General features: G+C 48.0%; 1 protein-coding gene across 3 annotated transcripts in view; it reads right to left on the bottom strand.

Moving 5' to 3' along the window:
- The window catches only part of DIS3L2 (DIS3 like 3'-5' exoribonuclease 2), a 382,646-nt gene that overhangs the window by 58,752 nt on the left and 297,013 nt on the right, over positions 1–26,881 (bottom strand). For all 3 annotated transcript variants that reach the window (XR_014016571.1, XM_081243341.1, XM_081243342.1), the window contains one exon: positions 18,310–18,543. Coding sequence is in view for 2 of the 3 variants with exons in the window: in XM_081243341.1 (XP_081099467.1) it covers positions 18,310–18,543 (234 nt within the window). In the remaining variant the exon portion in view is untranslated. The remainder of the gene's footprint in view (positions 1–18,309; positions 18,544–26,881) is intronic.

Below are 26,881 nucleotides of genomic sequence, written 5' to 3'. Positions count from 1 at the left end.
GAGGAAAACCCAATTCCAATGGCAGTCACAACTAGCAAGCTGCCTTGTTGACTATAATTTTTGAAAGCCTCTTGGTTATGAGATTAAAGCATGATCGGGTGAGTCACCGACATGGGTGTTTGCGTGTAATCGACAAAGTCCTGGGCTTGGCATCAGTCACCGTCCTGACTTTGTGCAGCAGTCAGAAGGATTTATCTAGAATGTTTAGAGGTTTTTCTCTTATCATCCTCACCCTCCTTTAAAGGATACAATCTTCACTTTTATGCCAAGTCTTAAGCCAGAGAAGCCTACTATCTGTTTAAAAGCCACTCCTGGGCAGCTCTGATGCCCACACCTCCTTTCCAGATGGTTCCTGGAGGGCACCATGCCTGCGCAAGCTCCTAGGACTGACTCCATACCAAATCTACTCAGGTGTGTGTCTCTTTAATGGAACCGTTTTCTAAAAGAAACTTCTGGAGCTAGGAAATAAGTGGAGAACCTAAATGTAAATCTTAAAATTATAAAACTGCCAGAAGAAAACATAGGAAAAAATCTTCGTGACCTTGGGTTAGTCAAAGATTTCCTTGATGTGACACCCAAAGCACAATCCATAAAAAAATTCAATAAATTAGACTTTACCAAAATGTAAAACTTTTGCTCTTCAAAAGAGTATAAAAAAATAAGCCAGAGAGAATGAAAAGACAAGCCAAAGACAGGGAGAAAATATTTGCAAATCACAAATCTGATAGATGATTTATATCTAAAATATAAAAAGAAATCTCAAAACTCAGTAATAAGAAACCAAAAACCCAATTAAGAAATGGGCAAAAGATATGAAGAGACACATCACCAAAAAAGATATGCAGACAGAAAATATGCACATGAAAAAGACACTCAACATCATTAGGGAAATGCAAATTAAAACCACAAGGAAACACCACTACACACCTATTAGCATGGCTAAAACATACAAACAAACAAAAAACCCTGATAATACCAAGTGCTGATAAGCAGGTAAAGAAACTGGAACTATAGTACATTGCTGGTGAGTGGTATAGCCACTCTGGGAAACAGTTTGGTAATTTTTTATAAAGTTAAATATACACTTGTCATATGACCCAACCTTTTCTAGGTATTTACCCAAGTGAAATGAAAACAACCATCACACAAAACCCTGTAGGCAGGGCTTCCCTGGTGGCGCTGTGGTTAAGAATCCGCCTGCCAATGCAGGGGGTATGGGTTCGAGCCCTGGTCCGGGAAGATCCCACATGCCGCAGAGCAACTAAGCCCGTGCGCCACAACTACTGAGCCTGCGTGCCACAACTACTGAAGCCCACGCACCTAGAGCCCGTGCTCCGCAACAAGAGGGGCCATCGCAATGTGTAGCCCGTGTACCGCAATGAAGAGTAGCCCTTGCTCGCTGCAACTAGAGAAAGCCCGCATGCAACAACAAAGACCCAACGCAGCCAAAAATAAAATAAATTAATTAAATAAATTTAAAAAAAATAAGATGGGGGAATTCCCTAAAAAAACCCAAAGAAACAAACAAACAAAAAACCCTGTAGGCAAATGTTATGGCAGCGTTATTCATAATCTCCCCAAACTGGAAACAACCCAAATATCCTTCAACTGACAAATGGGCAAATGAACATCTATACCATGTATACATTTATACTCTGCAATAAAAAGGAATGAACACTGATACACACAAAACACAGGGGTGAACCTCAAGTGCATGATGCTAAGTCAAAGAAGCTAGACTCAAAAGCTACCAGCTGTCTGATTCCACTTACCTGACATTCTGGAAAAGGTAAAACTACAGGGACAGAAAACAGAAGTGGTTGCCAGGGGCTGAGGGTAGGGGCGAGGGGTTGACTACAAAAGGGTGTGCAGGAATTTTCTGGGGTGATGGAACTGTTCTATGTCTCGAGTGTGGTATGTGTAGCTTGCAGAACTGTATGCTAAAAAGAGTAAAGTTTACTGTAGGTAAATTATACCTTAGTTGGGAAAAAAAGTAATTCTGGCTAAAAATGTGGCTGGTGGGTCTAGGGCTTAAGGTGTCAGGAGACTCTAGTGACCGCAGAAGGAAGTTTCTCCCTTTCTCAGAAATGGCAAAGAAACGACTCAAGAGTTGATCGAACCCACAAGCAGTAAAACAAATGCAAGCCGACACAATAATAAAACACCATTTCCAACCTACCATATTAACAAAGATTAAATGGAACCCCCAGACTCTCAATTTGGCGAGAGGTAGTGACAATGAACTATTGTTCCCTGCTGGGGAAAGCCTAAATTAGTCTAACCTTTCTGGAAAATTATCCTGCAGCTTGTGTCAAAAGCTCTAAAAAATGTACATGCTTTAGGATACCTAGAAAAATGTTATTACTAGGTGATGGGTAACTGATGGCTATTTTGGGCTTACTTGTTAATTTAAAATTTTCATAATACAAACCTGTATTACTTTTTTTTTTAAAGATTTTTTGATGTGGACCGTTTTTAAAAAAATTTATTTATTTAATTTATTTATTTTTGGCTGTGTTGGGTCTTCATTGATGCACTCAGGCTTTCTCTAGTTGCGACGAGCGGGGGCTACTCTTTGTTGCAGTGTGTGGGCTTCTCATTGCGGTGGCTTCTCTTGTTGCAGAGCACGGGCTCTAGGCGCGCGGGCTTCAGTAGTTGTGGCACACGGGCTTCAGCAGTTATGGCTCATGGGCTGTAGAGCGCAGGCTCGGTAGTTGTGGCGCACAGGTTTAGTTGCTCCGCGGCATATGGGATCTTCCTGGACCAGGGCTCGAACCCGTGTCCCCTGCACTGGCAGGCGGATTCTTAACCACTGCGCCACCAGGGAAGCCCTGATGTGGACCATTTTTTTGTTACAATGTTGCTCCTGTTTTATGTTTTGGTTTTTGGCCCTGAGGCATGTGGGATCTTAGCTCCCCAACCAGGGATCGAACCCGCACCCCCTTAATTGGAAGGCAAAGTCATAACCACTGGACCACCTGGGAAGTCCCAAACGTGTATTACTTTTATAATACAACAATAAAAATTAATAAAAAAGAGAAAGTATCACAGGAAAATAGTTATTCCCTTTAATGCGGTCCTTCTAAGAATGTATTCCTGAGGAAATAGTCCAAAACAATTTTGATTAAGAATGCATAAGAATATTAATTGCAGTGTTATTTATCATAACAAAAACTGAAAGCCACCTAACGGTAGCCACATTAGGAAGGGTTATGTAAACTGTGGTATGTCTGTTCAAAGGGAATGTTTTGTGTCTCTGATTTGAGTGACATGGAGTGTGATGTGCGACCCTACTTCCTTCCCTTCCTTGCTCACAAAGGTTGCCTGCTCTCCCTGTGACTCCAGTACCAACTGCTGAGCGCTTCAAGACACGCCCAGTCTCATCTCTTACCACGGTGCTCCCTCCACACACCCAACCAGACCAGACCGCCCCTCACCCACTGCTGCCAAGCAGTAGGGGCCCAGCCTTCCTCGCCCCCACGTCTCCACTTCAAATCCTTCCCCTCCATCCAGACCCACCGGACGGATCCCAAATGAGGTGAAGTCTTTCCAGGCCATTGCTGCTGGTGGCCTGTACTGTAGCCCTTCCTGGGTTCTTCCCTGATCGAGGTGGCTCTTTTGTGAGGGCAGAAACGGGGCCTTTCTCGGCATCTGGGCACACGGTTAACATCCTTTTGGTGTTACGTGTCACGGACTGTTCTAAGTGTTTTATGGGTACAATTCATTTAACCTAACATCCCCATGGCACAGTTACTATTATCATCTCCCTTTTACCGACGCTTACCTCTGAAACATTTTACCTCATTTTACTCATGATTATCTTGGGAAACTGAGGCACAGAAAAGTTAAAGTCACACAGCTAAGCAAAAGAGTAAGATCGGAGCCCAGGCGGCCTGTCCCAGGCCCATGCTCACAAGCTCTACACTCTCTTGTCACTGACTTGAAGCTGGTGGCCACAGGAGAGCTGAGTCTGGGCCTGGGGCAGAGTCTGGAGCAGAAGCATGTACCCCAAACAAGTTCCGAGCTAGGCCTCTGGGCAAACAGGACAGATCTCCACAGGGACCAAGGAGGAGTCCTTGGCAACAAGGGGTCAGGAATCCAGGCCTGGAAGCCGGACAGCCAGGCGGGCGGAGGGCAGGGAGAAGCTCAGGCAGACCTCTGCTCCCCGCTGAGCTCAGAAGTGTGCTCCTGCAGGCCAGCCGGGGAGGCAAGCAAGACTGCAAGCTTGGCTGGACAGAAGCTTGCAGGAAAAGCTAAGTCCCAGGACTTGGCTGGGGTGGAGGACAGGAGAATGAAGGCAGAGCTCCTTGTAATTCCCAGAGCAAAACTCGTTGCAGCAAATCAGGTTGGCATTCTCAGAGCTCAGAAACAGTTCCCAGTTCAACGTACTTCAAAGTCAGTAGACTGTTATTCATTAGCAAACTTTCTTATTTAGGGGACTGCCAATTTAATGCTGACAAGCAGATAAGAAACCTGCTGGGATCCCCTCCCTGGGTGTTGTCCTTCAGGTCTGCACTCATTTCCTCCCACTCTGGCACATTTCTTTTACCTCCCCCCCGCCCGCCGCCCCCTGCCCCGGGGTGGGGGGCTGTATTCAAAATTCAAGGGCAATTAAATACTTTCTAATTTGCTTTCAGTATCTGTAGTGTTTTCTTACAGCAAATTGTTAATTGCTGTTTTGTACAGGAGAAAACTTTTAAAAACAGAATGACCTTGCTTCTCATTGACGTTTAACGTGGCCCCTTCAAATCATAGCTAGTGCCCCCCTGTAAAATACCAAAGCAGCCACTTCCACACTCAGCCCAAACTCAACGTTTCCTGTGCACCCGCTTGTTCTCTTTGTGTCTGTATTCTGTCCATGAGACGTTAAGCTACTCTGAGGGCTGGGACCATGTTCTAATCTCTTTGTCCCAATATCTAGCACAGTACTCTGTGCCTAGTAGATATTTCTTTTAAATGTGAGAAATTAAAAACATCAGTCAAAAGGGATGTTCTAAAGTTATAAAATACTTTTAAAGCTCTTAAATTCTCTTTAGTTAAAAATGTCTGTCACGTGCCATTTAAAATGGGAATGAAAGAAGTACAAAACAAACAACTGTGTTATAATAATACCATTCTTTAAAGATGTGGGAATTTCTTGAGTAATAACAAACAGGGCCACATCTTCAAGATCTATGGGCACAGTGTCCTTGAGCACCCACTGACCGTGGGGACATTCTGAGTGCTAGGAGCAGCTTGTAGCGTGCCGCTTCTGTACCAACGCCGCAGATTTATGAGTGAGAAAGAGGTTGCAGCGAAGCATCTGCCTTCTACGCAGCTGACACTCAAGAACGCAGGCAGGGGGCTTCCCTGGTGGCGCAGTGGTTGAGAGTCCGCCTGCCAATGCAGGGGACGTGGGTTCGTGCCCCGGTCCGGGAAGATCCCACATGCTGTGGAGCGGCTGGGCCCGTGAGCCATGGCCGCTGAGCCTGCGCGTCCGGAGCCTGTGCTTCGCGGCGGGAGAGGCCACAACAGTGAGAGGCCCGTGTACCGCAAAAAAAAAAAAAAAAAAAGAAAAAAGAACGCAGGCAGGGAGGGAGGGAAGGGAATAAAGAGACAGAACCACAGAATGATGCGAATGGAAACCCAGGCAGTACTGCATCAGGCACCGATAGGAGATACGTGGAGAAGGAGGCAGCCTGTCGGAAGCGGCTTCTGGAAGAAGTCGGGGGCCTGCTGGGGGGAGCGAAGTGGAGGCCCAGGCCACGCGAAGGCAGGGAAGGACGAGTGAGTACAGGAGACGGTGGGTGGGAAACGGGGAGCACCAAACACCGGCCGCGTCACCGAGGGCCTCCAAAGCCGGGGGCATTTGGATCCGATGGAACAACCCAGCAGCTCGCAAACGCTGGTCTGAGATCAACAAAATGAGAAAAAGGTTTTCCACAAAGCTCAACCAAGTCAATGTGAGACTGCCCTGAACGGTGAAATTAAGTCTTCCTTTGTTTTGGTGCTAAAATGTTTTCATTGATAAAATCGTGGAGGAAGTAGATGGTAACTGGCTTTTAAAGAAAATGCTCTTGGGCTTCCCTGGTGGTGCAGTGGTTGGGAGTCCGCCTGCCGATGCAGGGGATGCAGGTTAGTGCCCCGGTCCGGGGGGATCCCACATGTCCCGGAGCGGCTGGGCCCGTGAGCCATGGCTGCTGAGCCTGCGCGTCCGGAGCCTCTGCTCCGCAACGGGAGAGGCCACAACAGTGAGAGGCCCGCGTACCGCAAAAAAAAAAAAAAAAAAGAAAACGCTCTTGTTTGGCAAAATAAAACCTAGCAATCCTATATCTCATCCCAGAATATTAATGGAAATCTCACTAGCCATGAAATCTGCTTAAGGAGACTGCAGGTTCTTGAGTGACAGGTGAAAGCAGCGTTTGGGGGGAACTCAGTCCGACAGCGGAGCTCAGCTGTCTAGCTGACAGAACGGCGGCAGAGCCCCCGGCTTGCAGAGCCACGCACGTCGGAATCAACTGCGCCTGCTCCAAGAGGCAGTCATGGTTGAAATCTAAGCATCAGCTGCAAGGGTTCCTTTTCCCCAGTGCAGGTTTTACTAACGTCAAAGGATTCCATGTCTCTTACGTAGCTGTTTGGCTCACATTCAAGTGACGTGTGGTGTGACATGGGGGCAGGATGAGGACGTGCAGAGTGTCCTGTGAATAGAAAGGGGAGAGTCCAGGAGCCTCCTAATCATGAGAACAATTACCCAGAAGCTAGGGCCCTGGAGGAGCCAAACCTGTCTCGTCTGTCAAAGCCACTTACCTGAAAGGCTCGCACCACAGAGAGAACGGAGGCACCGGCCACTGCCCCGCTTGACCCCCAGAACTTTCTTATATACCATCTTGTCAGGGTGAGAGCCTTTGTCTCACTTCACTGCCCCCTGGAAATGCTAGGGACTTAAGTTTGAATCATCTGGGCACAATCTCAACCCCAGCTGTGATGTGAGTTCTCTTCTCAGACAGCCCAGCAGCAACTAATACAGAAACTCTGTCTTGTGGAAATCATTTCCATTAAAAGCAAAAGCAGGCTCTGATCAGAATTCACAGAGGGAGAATTAGGCTGGGGATCCCACCATGGTATACAGATCATTTCCATCTCACCATGGGGGAAGGGTGGATGGCGGCTGATGTTAGCTCAGCCCAGAAGGACTCTTTTCAAAAGGCAGGTGGGGGGCTTCCCTGGTGGCACAGTGGTTGAGAGTCCGCCTGCCGATGCAGGGGACACGGGTTCGTGCCCCGGTGCGGGAAGATCCCACATGCCGTGGAGCGGCTGGGCCGGTGAGCCATGGCCGCTGAGCCTGTGCGTCCGGAGCCTGTGCTCCGCAACGGGAGAGGCCACAACAGTGAGAGGCCCGCGTACCGCAAAAAAAAAAAAAAGAAAAAAAAAGGCAGGTGGAGGGGCTTGGTGCCTTGCCCACCTTTCCACGCCGGCAAATCAGGTCTCCGACAAGCCTGAGCATCTCCCTTTCCAGGGGGGCACACTGGGGGTCTCTTTGCCTTCCCCCGGAGAGTCTCTTTTGCCGGGCTCCCCGAGGGGCACAGCTTGGTCTGAGGATACAGAGGTGAACACAGAAGTGCTCAGGAAGGCTCAGAAGCACTGCCAGCCCCCTGGGGTGCTAAAGCTTCCCGGCTCCTCATGCCTGTCCAGGCAGCTCCACCTTGAGAAAGTCCTCATTACACCCTGTCCTAAACCCTGTATGCCCTGGCAAGTAATCAAACACCCAACCCTTTTATTCAAAAGAGGAGGAAACCTCTCTGATTCATAATAAGCATTTAATTCTCTTACATAAGCACATCTCTCTTCTAGAGCTACAGTCCCTCTCCCAGATCACAACTGCCATCGTCTTTTTAAAAAGACCAATATGTACAGAGATGCTTAGAGACCTTGAAACACCCTTAACAACAAGCACTGGGCAGGGGCTGGAGATATAAAGGTGAACAGATGCTGTCCTTACCCTTAGGGAACTTACAGTTTTAGAGAAGCAAATGGAAAATGACCAGGCAACATGAAAATGTGATCAAGACAGGTAACAGGTATAAACAAAGTGCTGTGGGAGCCGTAAGCGGGAAGGGGGATGGATGCGCTGGCCAGTGCAAGCTTCTCTGCAGCAGGATTTAGTTTCAGTCTTCAGCTTCCTGGAAACTAAGAAAGGTTTACAGGGGTGGGGGTAGAGCTTTTCTCTTCTATAAGAAATGAGCCTGGATAATAGGCAAGCAGAAAGAACCGGAAGGCAAGTGAAAAGCTTCTAGAGGTGAAGTGGGAGCCACGCTTACTCGCTAAAGTTACATAAAAAGCAGTCTTCAGACTTCTGCTGAGGATATATTCTGGCCATTCTGACCAAGAGCAGAAGCATCAGCTACGGGTCCTCACTGGCAGCCACCGCACTGGAGGGCACCTAGTAGCGAAGGCCACGCTAGGACTCGGTGCCCAGTATCCCCGGTCCCCAGTTGGGTAGAGGGCACGTCCCCCTCTCTGCCTCTGGCTACTTTCTGCCCCCTCTAATCACCCCACAATCAGAGTTTCTTTTTACAGCGTTAACTTCTGGGCTGTTCCAAATACTTGAGCTGGCTCAAGCTGCCTTCTCTAATCCAAACTTTATCAGTAATAGATGGAATCTTTTGACCTCGGTCTGACTTGTGTGTCTATTTCTCAGTGGTTCAGAACTCAGAAGGCAGAGGAGTGTGATGGAACACGTCCCTTAAATCTCAACAGGGTGGGCAATCGGGGACCCTCAGCTCTTCTTCACCAATCATGTCCTTCACTCTGTTCACCATGTGATTCAGGGCTTCCCTTCCCAAGCAGCCTTCTTTCACTAATCCCATCTACCTAAGAACCATCAGGTTGGGTATTCCTTTAGCCCTGTGTCAACTCACTATGCCCTTGCTTTTATCTTACTGAAGTTTCTTGTAAGTACACAGAGTTCTTCACAAATTCACTAAGCAACTTTAGGGTGGAAAGTTTGTCTTCCACTGCCTAAGGCTCCTTCAAAGAACTATGAGTAGTACTTGTAACACGATAGGAACTCAAGAAATATCTGTCCGGTGAGAGCCGGAAATCATGTCTGAGTCTGTATTTTTAACAACTTCCAGAATAATACTACCTGTATTCCTTCCAATTTTTGAAAATTATGAGTAATTGACTATGTGACATGCCTAAAGGAAGAGTGAGCACATGAAAAGTTTAGGGTTATAATAACAAGCTGCTCAGCAAAGTTACTCCGACACTTAATGATACAGGTTAGTTTTTAGGCGTATGCTAACAAGCCACAGACAGTGATCAACTCACATAAGTGGGTGTAATTAGTGCTACTTATATACAACTAGGTCAAGTTTTCAAGTCTGTCTCTTGTCCACCCCTTGGGGTGCATAAATGTGGATTGTTTGCTCTGATTCCATATGACATTGGTGTGATGACTAAACCAATCTCTCCTTCAAGGGAAAGATTTCAAAAGCCTCTGACTGGGAAGTCCTGTGCCCCATGTTCCCTGAAAGCTGGAGGCTGTGGCTGCTCCCTCCTCAACTGCTCCACTCCGCCCCAGAGCCATCCTGGATAGCCTGGGGGCTGAAGGGCTCAAAAGAGCACAGACTCTCGGCTGTGGATATATGTATAAATGAGATGAACAGATGAAAGTGAAAATCTTGCTCGTAATAATGAAACTGGTAACTGGGAAAAAGGGGACAATTCGGACAGGGTGATAAGTACTCTTTAAGCCTCCCTGATTCTAGAACTATCTCCACGGCTGACGTGAGGCGCTGCCTGTCAACATTTAACCAGAAGCTCTGAACTTCTAGTAAAAGCCTTCCTGTACTGTTTACCATTACCTTAAAGAGAAGTGTAGCAATTCTTATGGTGGCAGAGATGACACAGAGCAACTCTGTTCTCTTTAGTGTTAATTCAATTGGATCTCCTTTTAACTATTCATGTCAGGCCAAGCCAAACAATGCCTGACAGCTACACACAGGACGTGAGAGCAACAGAAAAGGTTAGTGAGGTTACAAATGTTCTCCAAGGATCTGAGGCTGCAACAATAGTTCTCAGCACCATTTCAAATAGGATGGGTTTCTTACTGAGTCTAACGAGTAGAAAGAAGGACTTTGTTTGGGGGCGGGAGATCACTCTCCAGTCTCGACTTTACCGAGTTTAGGAAGAAGCTCTGAACCACCTCTCTTATCATTTTACAGTTTAGGACCCTTATGAGTATTTTTTTAAATAATGGCTAATGCAAATAGGAAGAGTCTATGCTGTTAACACGTTGAACAATAGGAAAGATGAAGAAAGAATCCAAGACCACAGTCACTGGGACATTTCAGGAGACCTAGTCTGACTCAGAGAGAGAGAGAGAGAGAGAGAGAGAGAGAGAGAGAGAGAGAGAGAAAGAGGGAGGGAGGGAGGGAGAGAGAGAGACCGACCCCCCCCACCCCCTCCATGTAGGCAGAGAACTCCTGACAGGCATTTCCCTCATAGGTGCCTTTATTCACAGGCTACTGGAAAGAGGATAAACTGCTGTGATCTTTCTGGAAGGGAATGTGGCAATGTTTCAAAATTCTTAAATATGTCTATATTTCTGACCCCATCAGCACAGTTCCAGGACTGTCCTAAAGAAATAACCAGAGGTCACAATAAAGATTTATGAACATAGATGGCCATGGCACTATTTATAGTATCAAAAAATCAGAAACTAAAAATCCACAATTGGGGCAAGGTTAAATGTTTAAGAGCATATGCGTATGATGGAATATTACATAGGCATTATAAGGTTTTAGAAGAATTTTGAATGACATGGGAAAAAACGTATATAATATTAAAATGCAGAATATAAAAACTACATGTATGCTACGCTAACCACTCCTCCCTCCTACCTGAAGTGGGAAATTCATAAGAAATCATAATATGACAACATATTAACAAGAATATGCTTTTGCTTTCCTAATCTGATTTAAAGCCTCCTTTCTAAGGAAAAAGTGGGGACCAAAGGGGCCTAACTGAGAACAGAGCAGGAGGAAGTGTTTCTGGCCCTCCTGTGTGTCTGGTGCCACATGCCTCCCCACTACAGCTCATTTCTCTGCAGCTTAAGGACCATTTCGATGCTGCTGGCCCCCAAATGGCTACCTCTAGGTGAGCCCTCCTGACTGACCTCCAGACCTCTATGCCCACATGCTTATTCCACATCTCGACCTGTTCTGTCTCCAGCTGGCCCCTCAAATGCAACAGACCCTCAGCAGAAGTCATCTGCTTTCTTCTCAGCTCTCCTATCCTAAGGTATTTCCTGGTCAGTCCGTGGTACTGCATCAATGCACATGCCTGAGCCTGAAGACCGACCCCCTGATTCAAATCTCCTCCCTCCCCACCCACCCCCTCCCTTCCACATCTAATCAGGACAGTCAATTTGTCAAGGCTTGCCCATCCTCCTTCCTCACTGGGATCTGTGATTTTCTCTCTCCCCAGGGGCTCCATCTCAGGTTGGGCCCTTGTCATTTCTCTCTTGGAATATAAGCTTCCTTTACTTTCTTCTTTCAGTCTACTCTCCATACTACAGCCAGTAAGCTCTTTCTAGAACACAGTTCTGATCACGTCCCTTCTGTATCTGAAATCGTCCCGCGGCTCCCTGAGCCTGTTCCTGCAGACTTCACGGCCTGGCCCCCACTCCCTCCTGGAGCTGCTCTCTCTTCGCAGGCCACACCACAGGACCTGGAGCGATCCGACGCTGCCCAAAGGCGCCACCCCTCGCCCCTTCCACGCCTGCACCAGCACTTTGCATGAAATGCCCCACCCCGTGCATTCGGAGCCTGGCTAGCCCCTCAAGTCTTTTAAAGGCCTTGGTGTACACACTGCCCCTGCCGGGAGGTCTTCCCTGATCCCGAGACTGGGCCCATCCTCTCCAATGCAGTCTCACCACACTCTGCGACAGCTCTGGCACAGCACTTAACGTTTTCTGTGTGGTCTGCCGGCTCCTTCACTACACTATAAACTTAAGGATGGGGACTGTTCATTTCCAGCACCTACCACATACTTGCTTTCTGTACCCAGTAAGTGCTTTCTGAAGACATGCTGCTGAAGGGAGGACTCTATGACTAAGAAAATAGAGACCAAGTCTACAAACATATCCAACCACCTGATCAATAGCTTACTCTTGTGCTCAAGTGATGACATAAATTCTAAGATCAAGGAAGAGCCAGACAGGATGATGATGCCCATCCTTCTTACCCTGCACCAACTATCACACTGTACCAAAATTAAACAGCAGAGAGCTGGAATGCTCATTTCTTAAAAATAACTGTATTGTAGAGAAGGAACAGAAACATACTGAACTATATTTTTAAATGCATGATCCAACAAAACACGTTGCTACATACAGCAGCAGGGGTGGGGGGCGGGGGGAGAATCGCCATACAGCTTTCTGTGAGTCAAGTTTTGTAATGGCTGTCTTCCCACCTTCGGCATCCTACCACATGGCGGAGCCAGCGTCTCTGCAGGTGGGCTCAGGAAGGCGGGGCGGATGGGATGAGATCTGACTGTGAAGAGGCTGCTGAGCTTGCAGAGGTGGGAAATCAAGAACCACTGCTCTTTCTGCTTCAGGCTAATTAGAGCTACCTGACTGTGAATAGGGTAAGGGAACTGATGCTCCGCGGATTCATTCCTTTACTTCTAGCCTCCAAGTGGACCTGTTAAGCATGATACTAATCAAAGGAATAATTTACTGAATTGCATGAAACTATCCCGAGAGGTAACTCAGCGCAAGTGTTCTCTATTACCAGCCCAACTCCCCAGTGCACTGGTGAAGGGCTGCTAAAAGCTGACTGGGTAAGAGAGCTGGATTTCATTTAAGCAGGGGTCGGCATACTATGCACCACAGGTCAAACGTGGCCCACCACCTACGTTCTGTATGGCTCACGAGCTAGGAACGATTTTTATATTTTTAAATGATTCACAAATAATCAGAGGAAGAATACTGTTTTGTGACATGAAAATTATATGAAATTTACATTTCAGTGTCCTTAAAGTTGTACTGGAACACAGCCACACTCATTTGTTTGTCTGTCCCTGGCTGCTTTCACACTACAACAGCAGGGTTGAGTAGTTGAGACAGAGACCAGATGGCCTACAAAGCCTAAAATATTTGCTATCTGGCCCTTTGCAGAAAGTCTGCCGAACCCTTACTTAAAAGGCTGGGCTAGGCCAAGGTCATCCATAATAGCATTCCACAGCAGCTTGGGTCCCAAGGTATCTAAAAATTGTTTCCACCAATAAGTTTACCTTAACGATCAAGTCCACTCAAAGAAACTGCCTGAAGTTTGGGCTTCAGAACTGTGCCAGGTGGGAATCATATACGATGAAGCTGAGAATTTAGTAAAGGCTCCTTTAGTTTGATGGAAACATCCGATTTTCTTCACTATAACTTTCTCTAAATTCAGAAAGTCAACGGCTCAGCAGGAGTCATTCACATCCCCTGACCACCTGCTGGGGACCCCAGAGGTGGCACAGTTTCCCCCAGTCATGCTTGTTTCTCCAGAAGCCCTCACACAGAGTGGCCTCTAAGCGCTACCACCTGACTGAGCAAGGTCGGGCTGGAGAGAAAGCGCCAGAAAGCTGTAGGTGTAGTTTCCTGAAAACAGTCAATATTCCCAAGAAGTTTTTGTTTGGGGGCTCTACTTAGCACCCCACTATCCTCCCTTGCTATCCTTTCTGAAGGCAACGGCCCAGGCACAGAACTCCAAAAGGAGCCGAAGCCTTGTCATCCTATCATGTCACAGTCAGGCTCCCTAGGTGTGCACAAACAGAAGTGCCAGGGAGCTTGCGCACTCCCCGAACCAGAGCAGGGGGTGGAGGCCTCTCACAGTTCCCCTTCCCCAAAGCTCAAGATTTGCATATCATTATAAGCCATTATGATTACTTTTACTACAAACACAAAAAACTCTGGGACTCCCCTTATGGGCGTCTCCTTTTAAGAAACAGGAGTGACGTGTTATAAATCAATAAAATAACACAAGCATCTGCGTTCAATTCTAGGTTTAACATGGCAGCAGAAAACAAGGGATATTATTCAACTCACCCAATCAAAAAGCACATAGAATGCACTTGGCACCTGCACTGACTTTCGGGGCAGTGAAACAAAGGAGCATCATTTCACTGAGCTAGGACCTCTTAGAACTAGGTTCGCCCTCTAGGTAAAAAAGATGCTCGGAGTAGTCAAACCAACCTCGAAGGCAGTGCTTCGCAGTCTGTTTCACACCACAGTACATACAGAACTTGCTAATATTTAAGCATACACTGGGTAAGCACACAGGACTGCAGGCAGGTGGTCCCAGGGGACCAGGGCCAGCTCAGGTGGCCCTGTGGCCTGAGGGTGCACTATCTCAGACATGGGCCAGGCAGCTCCGGCCTAAGCTGTTGCCTGCAATCACCCAGTGATCGAGTTGCTCTGTGTTTCTGTGGTTACTGTGACCTCCAAACCAGCCTGTCCTCGACCTGACAAACAGGCCCCACGCTGGTGTCCTCCACCTCACTCATTCTGGAGATCATCACAGTAAACTGATTTCTTGGAAAGGCAAAACTGCTCGCTTAGCAGGTTTATCCTGCATTCAAGGGCGTACAGCGCGACACAGATGTTGTCCCCTCTCACGGAGGCCTCTCACAGACCCTCTCTAATTGAGGTCGGTGTAGGAGGACATATTTTTGGGGGGACTGCCACCAAAAATGCGGACACAGTGAACTGGGGCAAACAAAGCATCAGAGAGCAACTCCAAACAGCAGGCTATGCCAAAAGCACTGAGGAGAAGTGTATTTTCGTGAGGGCAAATGCAGGCAGTAGGCACAGGAGAACAAACGCAGGGACTGAATGGGGCCATTTAGCTGATTTATAATGGATCTTGCCAGTGTCCCTTGCTACAGGAGATTGATGTGCTCCTTCTTCTAAAGCTGTGGTCCACACACTTGTTTTCTGGGGAACCAAGGAATCAGCTCCAAGGATGCAATTCCATTATTTTCAAACCTTAATTAACTGGAACCTAATTAGGACTTGAATGGCTTTTTTTCTCACTTTGAAGGAAACTTTTCTCTCTTAAGTCAGCATGGTGTAAATGGAGGAAAAGCGAACAAAGAGTGGGCTATCTGGGTTTCTTGCATATAAGCAACTCATCTAACCTTTGGGGACTTCAGCTTCTAATCTATGAATTGAGAGGGCTGATGAAATACAGGTATCTAAAGTTATTTTCATTGGGATTGACATATACACTCTACTGTATATTATAAAATAGAGAACTAATAAGGACCTACTGTATAGCACAGGGAACTCTACTCAATACTCTGTAATGACCTATATGGGAAAAGAATCTAAGACTGGATATATGCATATGTATAACTGATTCACTTTGCTGTACAGCAGAAAGAAAACACTGTAAATCAACTGCACTCCAATAAAAATTAATTAAAAAGTTATTTTCAGCAATAAAATTCTGACTCTAAGACATGCCAATAGATCAGTATCAATCTGAAACTGTGATCATTCTTTTTTTGTTTGTTTGTTTGCGGTACGCGGGCCTCTCACTGTTGTGGCCTCTCCCGTTGCGGAGGACAGGCTCCGGACGCGCAGGCTCAGCGGCCATGGCTCACGGGCCCAACCGCTCCGCGGCATGTGGGATCTTCCCAGACCGGGGCACGAACCTGTGTCCCCTGCATCGGCAGGCGGACTCTCATCCACTGCGCCACCAGGGAAGCCCTGTGATCATTCTTCTACCCTGACTGCCACACCCCTCCTAATGCGAGGTGAGATTGCTGATGGTCTTTTACAGTGTTTAGCGTACTTAACATATTTAATTCAATCCAATTTTATAACAATCTGATGGGGAAAGGTTTCTAAAATGGTATAACAGAACCCTCTCATTTGATGTGCCTGAAGCAGTGGTGGGTTAGTTTTTCCAGAAGCTGGCTAAAGAGGGGAATCATACAGAAGAGATACATACATAACTAAACATTTGTTTTACTTAATTCATATAAATCTACATTCGTTCAGTTTTAGAAAAAATGTAAAGCTTTTGGAAAAGGTATGCTAATTGGATTTCTACATCCTTTTTTTCTGATAAACTACTCATAATTCATCATGTATAATTTATAGTTTTTGTTTCATTAAAAGAGAGTGACAGCTTAGACACCTGCAAAGCAATCTCAGTACAGAATTCCTCCGGAATTTTATGATCTTTTCCCCCACTCTTCTATAGTTGTCACACCCAAACAGCAGAACTTTTCGAGATTCTTCTTCATCAAGTGTTTCCAAACAATTTAACTTAGTTTTCACAGAAACACCAGCTTTTAAAACTGTTCTTACTTGATCAGTTTACCTAATATTCAATTAAACTGCATAATTATAACAACATGTACTACTGGCGTAGCCAGGATGGGAATAAAGAGGGCTGACCCTTGATACACACAACTCCTCCGGTGGAAGGGAGCACAGCCAGCGCGTGTAGCACACCGTGGGCACTGGTCACTGCGTCGGGCAGAAGGGGCGGTGAGCGCTGGCTGAGAGGACCATGGGGCGGCCAGGTGAGGAGTCCGGGGATGCAGGTGGAGAGGCTTGTGTAGGGCCTGGGAAGAAGGGCAGGGCTGGAGAAACTAACTTTGGTGTCGTCAGCATCTAACTGGTCATTAAAATCATCAGAACACAGGAGTTCATTCAGGGAGGGAGTGTGGATAGAGAAAAAGAGGGTGGGGTAGACCCCAGGGAATGCCAACCGTAAAGGGGTGAGCAGAGGAAGAGGCTCCTGCAAAGGGACCAGCAGGACGTGACTAGAGATGTATGAAGAGAAGCAGAGAACCAGGAGGTGAGCTTCAAAGGGCCAAATGCAGGACAGAAGTCCAGGAAGCAAACACTGAGAAGCGTGCTTGGATTTACAACCAGGCAGCCGCTGGTGAGTGAGAATGAGGTTCACACCCCAAAGCACGATCTCACTAAAGGAAGGAGAGGAGAACCTCCGTCCTCTTCCACGCCCGTGACGCCTCTTCCACTGGCTCTGCCGTCTCCTCCAGCAGCCACTCTGCGTACTGTCTCCCAAGTGGCATTCTCGAGCAGGCAGGCCTGCTCAGGCTACCTGAGCCCAGGCAAGGGAAGGAGGGGCATGAGGGTTCCAGAAGACGTCTTGACTCCCCCCAAGCACAGGCAGAACCGATGATCCATTTGTCCCAAGAGCCGCTAACTTATTCGTACGCCCAGGGCAGCAACTGTTTGCCATGCCTTCTGAGAAGCATTTGTGTACGTTTATCACAAAAAGTAGGATGCAATGAAATCTTCAATTAGAAAGTTTTAAAACAAGGCTGATAAACTAGTGATAAACGACTCATAATTCATCATAATTTCTGATAAACTACTCTACTTTGAGATCTCTCCAAGCTGAAAGGCTCCGAGAAAGAAGTCCCTGCGAGGCTGCGCTCTGCCAATGGTCTGACGAACGGCTCCCTCAGCCAATCCTGTGGCCCAATTCATTTTCCAAACTCCCAGAGACTTCCCACAGCGTACAGAGACCAGGGGAGGAGAGCGAGTTCTCTGGGGCTCGGGGAAGAAATATAAATGAGAAGGAAAAGGCTGCACAATATGGAACAAAGGCTCTACTCTGTAACGTACTGGCAAGTAACGAGGAAGGAATTGCTGGATCTTAAGAGTTACCAACTCTCAGACGTGGAAGTCGACCAGGTCTGAGTGGCAGCTGCCTGGGTCCCAGAGGGCTGTCAGCATGCCTGTGATACTCAAGAGCAACCGATACTATTCCGGGCCATCGCTTTCTTCAACAGCCAACGTTCTACAGTCTCCTCAGCTCTCTGCTTTTTCAGATATTAATCCAGATATTTGTAAACATATAAATCTTTTTGGAAGACAAGGGATAAGAAGCAACACTTTTGTTTTAAAGCCTAACAATCAGATATTGGTCAACTGCTTGCTACACTTCCATGTTTCCTGTTCCCAACTCCCATAAGAGGAATGTGAGATGGAAGCTGGGTGAGGATCAAGTACTGGATCCAGCCACACCGGGAAGACCGGACGGGAGTTTTGGTCACGGAGCCACCCAGATGGACACCACCCTTTCGCCTTGGCTCATGTTATTAGGCCCTGGGTGCCTGTGGAGTTGGCAGGGCAGGTGGGCGGTGGTTCCTGCCTGCCTCAGAGGACACTGTTTCAGCGCAGTGATTGAGGAAAGGAGGAGGGGGGAGCCCAGGACTGCCACGCGAAACCTCACACACACTGGGTTCTGGCCGAAGTCAAATCTGCTGGTTGTTGAAAAAAAAGAAGCGACTGACCTGATCCAAACGAAGTGCGCCGTCCACAAACCGCTGCTGACGTAATTCCTTTGCAATTCCGTGGAGGTTCAAAACAGCCCGGTGCACTTCCTCGCTGGTGTGCTCTGGGGAGACGGGGGGCAGCTCCTTCTCGGGGATCTTCCTTGTCGGGCCTTCAATCATGCTCTGTGCATGTTCATAGCTCAGTTTGGTGCAGGAGCGGATGATAGTCTGGCCAAACCATTCACTGAGGATCTGCAAAGATGGACAGATTGTGAGGGAGAGTGTTTTTCAGCTTTTTCTTTCACGCAACCATTCACTCGTACAGATTCTACAGCTTCACTGAGCGCCAGCTTTGTGCTCAGAGTGCCATTTGGTTGTGGCGGGGTACAAAGAGCAGTCAGATGGGGAGCTACTGCCCTTAGGGAGCTCAGGGCATGGACTTTGCAGGCGGTGGAAGTCAACGAGCGGCCTCCAAGCACACGGGAGGCACGGGCGAGGCCAAGCAGGAGGCTTGAGGCGAAGGGCCTGCTGGAGGCTTTCTCATGAGTTGGGAGAGTGGCCATCAATGCCAAACTGGAAGGGAGAAGAAGGGATGGACGCCGAAGGTGTGACAGGTGGGGAATCTTACTGGACCTGATGGGGGCTGAAGGAGAAGGTGCGGCCACAGACAGAAACAGAGAACACAGGTGCAAAGCAGGACGGGGGTAGAGAGAAAGCCAATTCCAGTTTGCTCTGTTTGGAGCATTTACATAGAGACAAAGGTCCAGAACAGGGTTTCTCAGCCCTGGCACTACTGGGCTAATTCTCTCTTGTGCTCTGTGAAACGCTCAGTGGCATCCTTGGACTCTACCCACTAAATGCCAGTAGCACCTCCCCCAAACCCCGAGATGAAAACCAAACATGTCTCCAGACATTGCTGAATGTTCCCTGGGGGAAATGCAGCCCAGCTTGAGAGCCTTTCAGCAGTGGTGCTTGCTGAGTGGTGGGATTAAAGATGCTTAATCCTTTCAATGTGTCTGTATTCTCTATAATGAACATCTATTACTTTTAAAACAAAAAGAAAACTTTCAAATATTGTGGGGACTCCTGGGTCTGAGGTGTAGGGAGGAGATCCAGAGGGCGATCTGCAGCAGGCAGTCGGGGCCTGGGGCAATGACTGGGCTGAAGGTGGGAGCTGGCATCATCGACCGGAGGGCGCAAGAAGGGAAGAGGGTAAGTAGGAGAGTCGAGGCTGCATTCTCTACACCCTCTTGCATTTTGGGGAGCCAAAAGAGAAGCTGGAAACAAACAAAAAACAAGCGAGTTCAAAGAGGAGGAGAAAGATCAGGAGCATCCAATATTAGGAAAAGCAGGAGAAAGGGCCTCAGAGAAGGGGGACTCAAAAGCTACAGCAGACACTCACGGCACTTCTGACGAGAGAGGCACCGCTTACACACTTTCCGTATGGCAACTATTTAACTCACACAGCAACCCTAGGAGGTAGATATTTTATTATCCTCATTCTGCAAATGAGGAAAGCAAGTCAGAGACACATTAAATAAGCTGCCCAAGGTCATACCACTAGAGAAGGGCAAAGCCAGGAACTGAACGCGGGCAGGCCTGCCCCAGAGTCTGAGCGCTCAACCACTAGTGTCATGTCAAATGCCACTTGGATGTCAACGAAGATGAAAACAAAGAAAAGGTCTTTGCCTCTAGCATTTGGTTACCGGTGGTCTTTAGGAAGGCTATTTTAGGGGGAAAAGTACGGGGCGGGGCGGGGGACAGGGTCGCATTGCGAAGACCTCAGGCACCTGCTGGGAATGGGTTACAGGGATGCCGCCACAGTGCTGCTTCTCGTCCTCAGGGCAGCCAGAGCCCTGCCTTCCCTCAGCCTGGCACACACACGCCACGTGCCACTCAGACAGCAACATCTTCTGCGTGTGTTATGATGGGAGAAAGTTTGGGAAGCTCTGGATTAAGGATGGGTGAGGGGCTTCCCCGGTGGCACGGTGGTTGGGAATCTGCTGCCAATGCAGGGGACACGGGTTCGAGCCCTGGTCCGGGAAGATCCCACATGCCGTGGAGCAACTAAGCTCGTGCGCCATGACTACGGAGCCTGCGTTCTAGAGCCCGCGAGCCACAGCTACTGAAGCCCGTGTGCCTAGAGCCCGTGCTCCGCAGCAAGAGAAGCCACTGTGATGAGGAGCCCGTGCACCGCAATGAAGAGTAGCCCCCACTCGCCACAACTAGAGAAAGCCCGCGCACAGCAATGGAAACCCAACACAGCCCATAAATAAATAAATAAATGTTTTTTTTTTTAAAAAAAAAAAGGATCGGTGGACGTCCAGCAGTAGAGGCAATGCAATGAGTGTGGGTGACCGTTTCCAGAAGGACGGTAGGACAGGGATGCTGTTCAGCAGGCAGGACAGAGGACTGTGCCGTGTTTGCAGGCAGGGGAAGAAGCCAGTACAAAAGGAAGACTGAGGATGCGAGAGAGCAAAGGGAGTAGTGCCAAGTCGTGCCAAGGCGACCCATCCAGGAGAGAGGAAGAGTGGCCTGGAGAGGGCAGGAGAAAAGGGGAGGTGAGGGGGAGGAGATCTCGAGGGGAAGAAGAGGGAAGGTGAGAGCACTCACAGGGTATGGCCCCGATCTCTGGAAAAGTGTAGGACAAAGAGTGAAGGGGGCTGGGCGGGGTTCAAGGGCATGAAGACAGTGGAGAAGGTCAGAGATAAATGCTGTGGGAAATGCGATTCATGAGCAGGGAAAAGCCAGACGTGCTGAGGGGCAGAGGGGGCTTGGGAGAAGGGAGGGAACTCCAATCGGCTGCAGAAACTTTCTCCCTGGGCTTGCAAACACCCTTTTCATCAACTAAACCACTGTGGCCACAACTTCAGAGACAAGACTTCCCAAAAAAGACCATCTGAAGGGTCCATAGGTGTTTCCAGTGGGGAACGGGAGAGCCCAGCCCACAGCTGTCCACACCACAAAACCTCTAGGGGACACAGCTCCTACCCTGGATGGCTAGAGAAACCCCTCTGATACCCTCCCCTTCCACTGAAGGAAGAACCAGTACTCTTGAAATGGCAGCCGTGAAGCACAGGAAGAGAACGGTAGCAACCACTCACATTTTTCTTTAGTTCAGTGCAAAGAGCCTTATTATGAAGAGTCTTGAATCTGTAATATCAGACTTTCTTTCTTTAAAAAAAAAAACCCTCAAACTATACTTTCTGGATTATTCCAAGAACTACTCCTATCTCGAAATACAAGCAATTCAAAAACTGTGCTCATGACTCTTCTGCTGTGGCAAGTGGGTCCTGAATTTGGCTCTCAGGAGGTGTCTGTGTGTGCTGAATGCAAGAGAAATTGTAGAGGCAATTCTAGGGACTGCCCAACAGTCCTGTGGGGAAGTGGTGCGTGCAGGTCTCCAGAAGAGCCCCTTTCAAGGTCAGCCCACGCTTGTCCTTCCATCACACCCACATTTCCTGAAAACCCCCCACTAATGGAGCTGCTCCAACCTCCGCTAGGATGACAGGGCCACGACCTATTCGTTCTTGTGGTCACAAAGTCTTCCCCTTGGAGATTCAGCTTGTTTCCTTTTCTCCGTTTCATTCCAATCCCAGTCAGTCAATCCTCCTCCTTCTGTGTGTCCACATCTTTAGCTTGGGAAAATGTTACTTTCTGTTCGATTCCACTCCTTTTTCACATACTCCCTCAGGCATCTGGCTCATAGGATATCTGGCCTCTTGGGGTCTGTGTCCCCTTTTCCTAGAAGACACAGGTAAGCCCTGCACACTCACACAGGGTAACCACCGCACACAGGGCAGGGAGACTCGGACCACCCTGACTGGGCATCCATTTTCATGCAAACTGGTGGGTCAAGAACCGCTTTAAAAAGCTAGTGAAAGCTCCAGCCAGGCTCTCTCCCCTGAACTATTTATAAACAAAATTTTGCAGTAAGTTCCAGGAGGTTCCTAGACACCCTGCCACCCTGAAGTCCACGGACCCGGGCTCTAAACAGCTTTGTTGTCCCTCTGAACCCTCATTTATTATTATTATTTTTTTGCATTACGCAGGCCTCTCACTATTGTGGCCTCTCCCGTTGCGGAGCACAGGCTCCGGACGCGCAGGCTCAGCGGCCATGGCTCACGGGCCCAGCCGCTCCGCGGCATGTGGGATCTTCCCGGACCGGGACACGAACCCGTGTTCCCTGCATCGGCAGGCGGACTCTCAACCACTGCGCCACCAGGGAAGCCCTTGAACCCTCATTTATAGGGCTGAGCCCTGACCAGGGGCCACCTTTCATCCTGAGGGGTTCTTAAAATGTATTAACTGTAACTTGACAAAACCAGAAGTCTCGCACTCCTCATCAAAACTTGCAGCAATACAAAATGGCTGCACTGTCTCAGTCAGTTTGAGCTCCTTTTTTTTCCTAACGGGCACCTCTCCTCCTTCAGCTTGTTTCCTTATCAGCCAATGACAGCACCCACGAACACCAGCAGATCTGAGACTCCGCGCTGATGAGAAGCTTCCCACAGCTCTTTCACCTTACTTGAGCCTCCCCTCCCCTAATGCCTGCATTCCAGAAAACCTGTACCTTCTTTTTTTTTTTTTAATTAACTTATTTTTTTTTGGCAGTGTTGGGTCTTTGTTGCTGTGCGTGGACTTTTTCTAGTCGAGGTGAGCAGGGTCCACTCTTCGTTGCAGTGCGCAGGCCTCTCATTGTGGTAGCCTCTCTCGCTGCGGAGCATGGGCTCTAGGGTACGCAGGCTTCAGTAGTTGTGGCATGCGGGTTCAGTAGTTGTGGCTCGTGGGCTCTAGAGCGCAGGCTCAGTAGTTGTGGCGCACGGGCCCAGTTGCTCCGCGGCATGTGGGATCCTCCCGGACCAGGACTCAAACCCGTGTCCCCTGCATTGGCAGGCAGACTCCCAACCACTGTGCCACCAGGGAAGCCCTGTACCTTCTTTTTGAACAAACAAAGGGCTGAAGTGGAAGCTCTGAAGTGCCAACAAGAACTTCCTGGCCCAGTGACAGTCGGGCAGCAGAACCTATCCTGCTTCAAAACAATCCAGTGATTCTGGGAATCATACCTGACACACGGACTAAAAAAATTCTTAGGCTAAGAAACCACACTGTGGGGAGGCAGCAAGGATGCCCATCGCAGCCTTACCCAGAGAAGGGCAACAGGAAGGCAGAGACCCAAACGGGGCCAGGCGGGGGGGTGTTGGTTTCCGGGGGCAGCGTGCCTTACAGTACAGGAGGAAGGCCTCTCTGGATGGAACACCTCATTAATTTCCAATTTGGAAACTGGATTCACATCAACGCCCCGTTCGTAACCAGGGCCAGTGGCAGAAGACAAAAGGACAAAGAGTTTTTCATGGAAAAAGTAAAAAAGCCACGAGGAGCTTCATAAACAGAACCCTTCAAAGAAGAATCATGTCCTTCCTCTTCCCTTCATTTAATCACAGGACTTGGGTCACTCCCTTTCTGCAGGCGGCAAGTTTCCTGCATATACTCTAGGACGCTCTTATGTGGAACATCAGATTAAATATGTTGCCAATACCGACGGAAGGCATCTGGCTGGAAAAAAACCTGGTTAGAAATGAGCAAATACTGTCTACCTCAAGACCTACTTTCCGGTACCAGGTAGGACAGGAAGTGGCTCAACACGGCAAAGCACCTGGCCCTGCTCAGTGGCAGAGCTCTCATACCTACGACCCTTTAAAATCTCTCCAACACATCTGGGAGGAGTGCATTATTCAGCCCATTTTATGCTGAGAGAAAAGGTTGGGGATTTGTGAAAAGTCACACAAACTCCTAAGGGACAGCCAGGATCAGCTCAGACTCAAAATCTAGTGTTATTTTTATTATATTTCAGCCGAAGGTTACGAAATAGATAGTGAAGTAAACAAAATAATACCAACTTTCTATATTTTATAGATACAAAGTTGTGAGAAAACCATATCCTTTGAAAACAGCTAATTTCCATTCAAATGTATTTAAAAATTTATCTTCTAAAAAACATGTCAGTGTCTCATTAAGAAATATTTGGGGCTTCTCTGGTGGCGCAGTGGTTGAGAGTCCACGTGCCGATGCAGGGGACGTGGGTTCGTGCCCCGGTCCGGGAAGATCCCACATGCCACGGAGCGGCTGGGCCCGTGAGCCATGGCCGCTGAGCCTGAGCATCCAGAGTCTGTGCTCCACAACGGGAGAGGCCACAACAGTGAGAGGCCCACGTACCGCAAAAAAAAAAAAAAAAAAAAAAAAAAAAAGAAATATTTGGTTCAAAAAACTGCTAATTGGGTTAATTTGTAATTTTAAGTAATTAGATGCAAAATCACTTCTGTAACAGCTCTGGGCTTCTGTACGTAAAATATTTGGTTCAAAAAAACATATGAGGAAAATGAACTTATTTACAAAGCAGAAACAGACTCACAGACATAGGAAACAAACTTGTGGTTACCAAAGGGGAAAAGGGGGAGGGATAAATTAGGAGTTTGGGATTAGCAGATACACACTGCTCTGTATACAAAATAGATAAATAACAAGTCCTACTGTATAGCACAGGGAACTATCTTCAATATCTTATAATAACCTGTGATGAAAAAGAATATATATAGATTGTTTTTCAGCTATATATATATACACATATACATATATACAGCTGAACCACTTTGCTGTACACCAGAAACTAACACAACATTGTAAATCAACTATAATTCAATAAACACACACACAAACAAACAAATGGAAAACGTAATAGGAAGAAAGAAACATCTTCCTGTCTGGACCAAAACCAGGCTGTGGAGGTGGCCAGGGTCGGGGCGCACGGATTTCTGCCCTTCTTAGCTGTGGACACGAGGCAACCACCCCAGGGTGGGGAGGCCCAGTGGTGGAAAAAGGCAAAGGTACCAAGAGGAATGTGTCTGAAAAGGAACTGGGCAGAAAGAGGCAGGGCTCGAAGACAGCTCGGAAAGGCTGATGGCACCATGTCTGCGATGGGAAGGTGCTGGTGCCGTCATGCAGGGAGCAGAGGCAGCGGCGGGGAGGGGCGAGCAGGGGTCTCCTCTGCGGGGCCTGCTCCTTGCACCAGGCCTACGGTTAAAGAGCGAAGCATAGGTCACTTCTTAAAGAAGAACGGGGAGGACCATGGTAGGATCAAAGAGTAAGTAACAAGACGGAAGCACTGTCAGCAACACACTTCATTTAGACCTAGCTGTGTCCTCTCCTACCGTGGCCGGACTGGGCCTGTTACCCGAAAACTGGGTTCACCTCTTGGTGGGTGTCAAGCCAAAAGACACAACCAAGCCAAAGAGCGGGGGAAGGAAGGGTTTATTACTTGCAGCAAGTAAGGAGAATACTGGGGATCTTTCCCAAAGAAATATTGCTGGCTTTTAATCTGTGTTTTCCAGATATAAGGAAACCTTTCCCCTTAAGCTAATTATAACCTACAACAACTTGGTATACGTTTGTGGGTAGGATTAGGACATTTTTCTTTTCTCTCTACCTGATTCCTCTAAAAACTGAAAACTCTTAGATTCCCAGCAGCCTTATCAAAGACTCTTAACTAGCTTAACTAGCTCATGTGCAACAAAACTAAAGGAAATTCTCTAGTGAAACTGTCACAGAGTATAGCTACTTATGACTAATATCACTCTGAAGTTTCTATGATGAAAAAAGCGGTCCTACAGAACTGCGTGGCCCTTGATATTTTAACAGCTGCTCAAGGAGAAACTTACGCTATAAGACATGCTGAATGCTGTTTTTTTTTTTTTTTCTTCGCTGTACGCGGGCCTCTCACTGCTGCGGCCTCTCCCGTTGCGGAGCACAGGCTCTGGATGCGCAGGCTCAGCGGCTATGGCTCACGGACCCAGCCGCTCCGCGGCATGTGGGATCTTCCCGGACCGGGGCATGAACCCGCGTCCCCTGCATCGGCAGCATCGGCAGGCGGACTCTCAACCACTGCGCCACCCGGGAAGCTCTGAATGCTGGTTTTTATACCTGATGAGTCTTCTAATGTGACTCACCTCATGACGCATATGAAAATAAATTAAATCTCTTCTCTGAATGATCCTCTTCCCAGTTTAGGGAAAATGGTTTGGTTCAGGGGGCTCTCGGATCAAGTCTCTGCTAATGATGCCGCAAAACTGCTGTTAACTGTCTCTCCTGCTGTGCCTCTCCTACACCTGCTAGAATAATGCTATGCACGCAAGAGGTGCAGACACTACTCTGGCGGACCCCAAAACTTCTCTAGCTCTAGCAACGAGAGTTTCACTCCTCTAACTAGGGAGACTACAACGCCCACTCTCAGCCCTGTACCCCTCAAGAAAGAAGAGTGAAATATCTCAAGGGGGGGGCTGTGTAAGCAGATAGGATAGGGAGTCCCCAGAGTAAGAGAACCAGACGTAACTTTCTTAAATGAGAGAAACCATCTAAGGCCTCAGTCATTTTGTGATCTGAGCCTGGCTACAATGCTTGCCCTTGCAGAAGAATAGGTCTCAGTCGCTGAATTTAAGGGAATGAAAGAAGGTAAAAACAAACCGCTGTTACCAGGCCAGGGAGCTAACTTAACCATATCGGAGGTAATATGTCAGTTATAAAGACTCCTCGTTCT

The sequence above is a fragment of the Mesoplodon bidens genome (assembly GCF_964165515.1).
Source record: "Mesoplodon bidens genome assembly, chromosome: 8".
Taxonomy (NCBI): domain Eukaryota; kingdom Metazoa; phylum Chordata; class Mammalia; order Artiodactyla; family Ziphiidae; genus Mesoplodon; species Mesoplodon bidens.
Note: the sequence above shows the minus strand (reverse complement) of the source record. Positions and strands in the feature narration are given on the sequence as shown.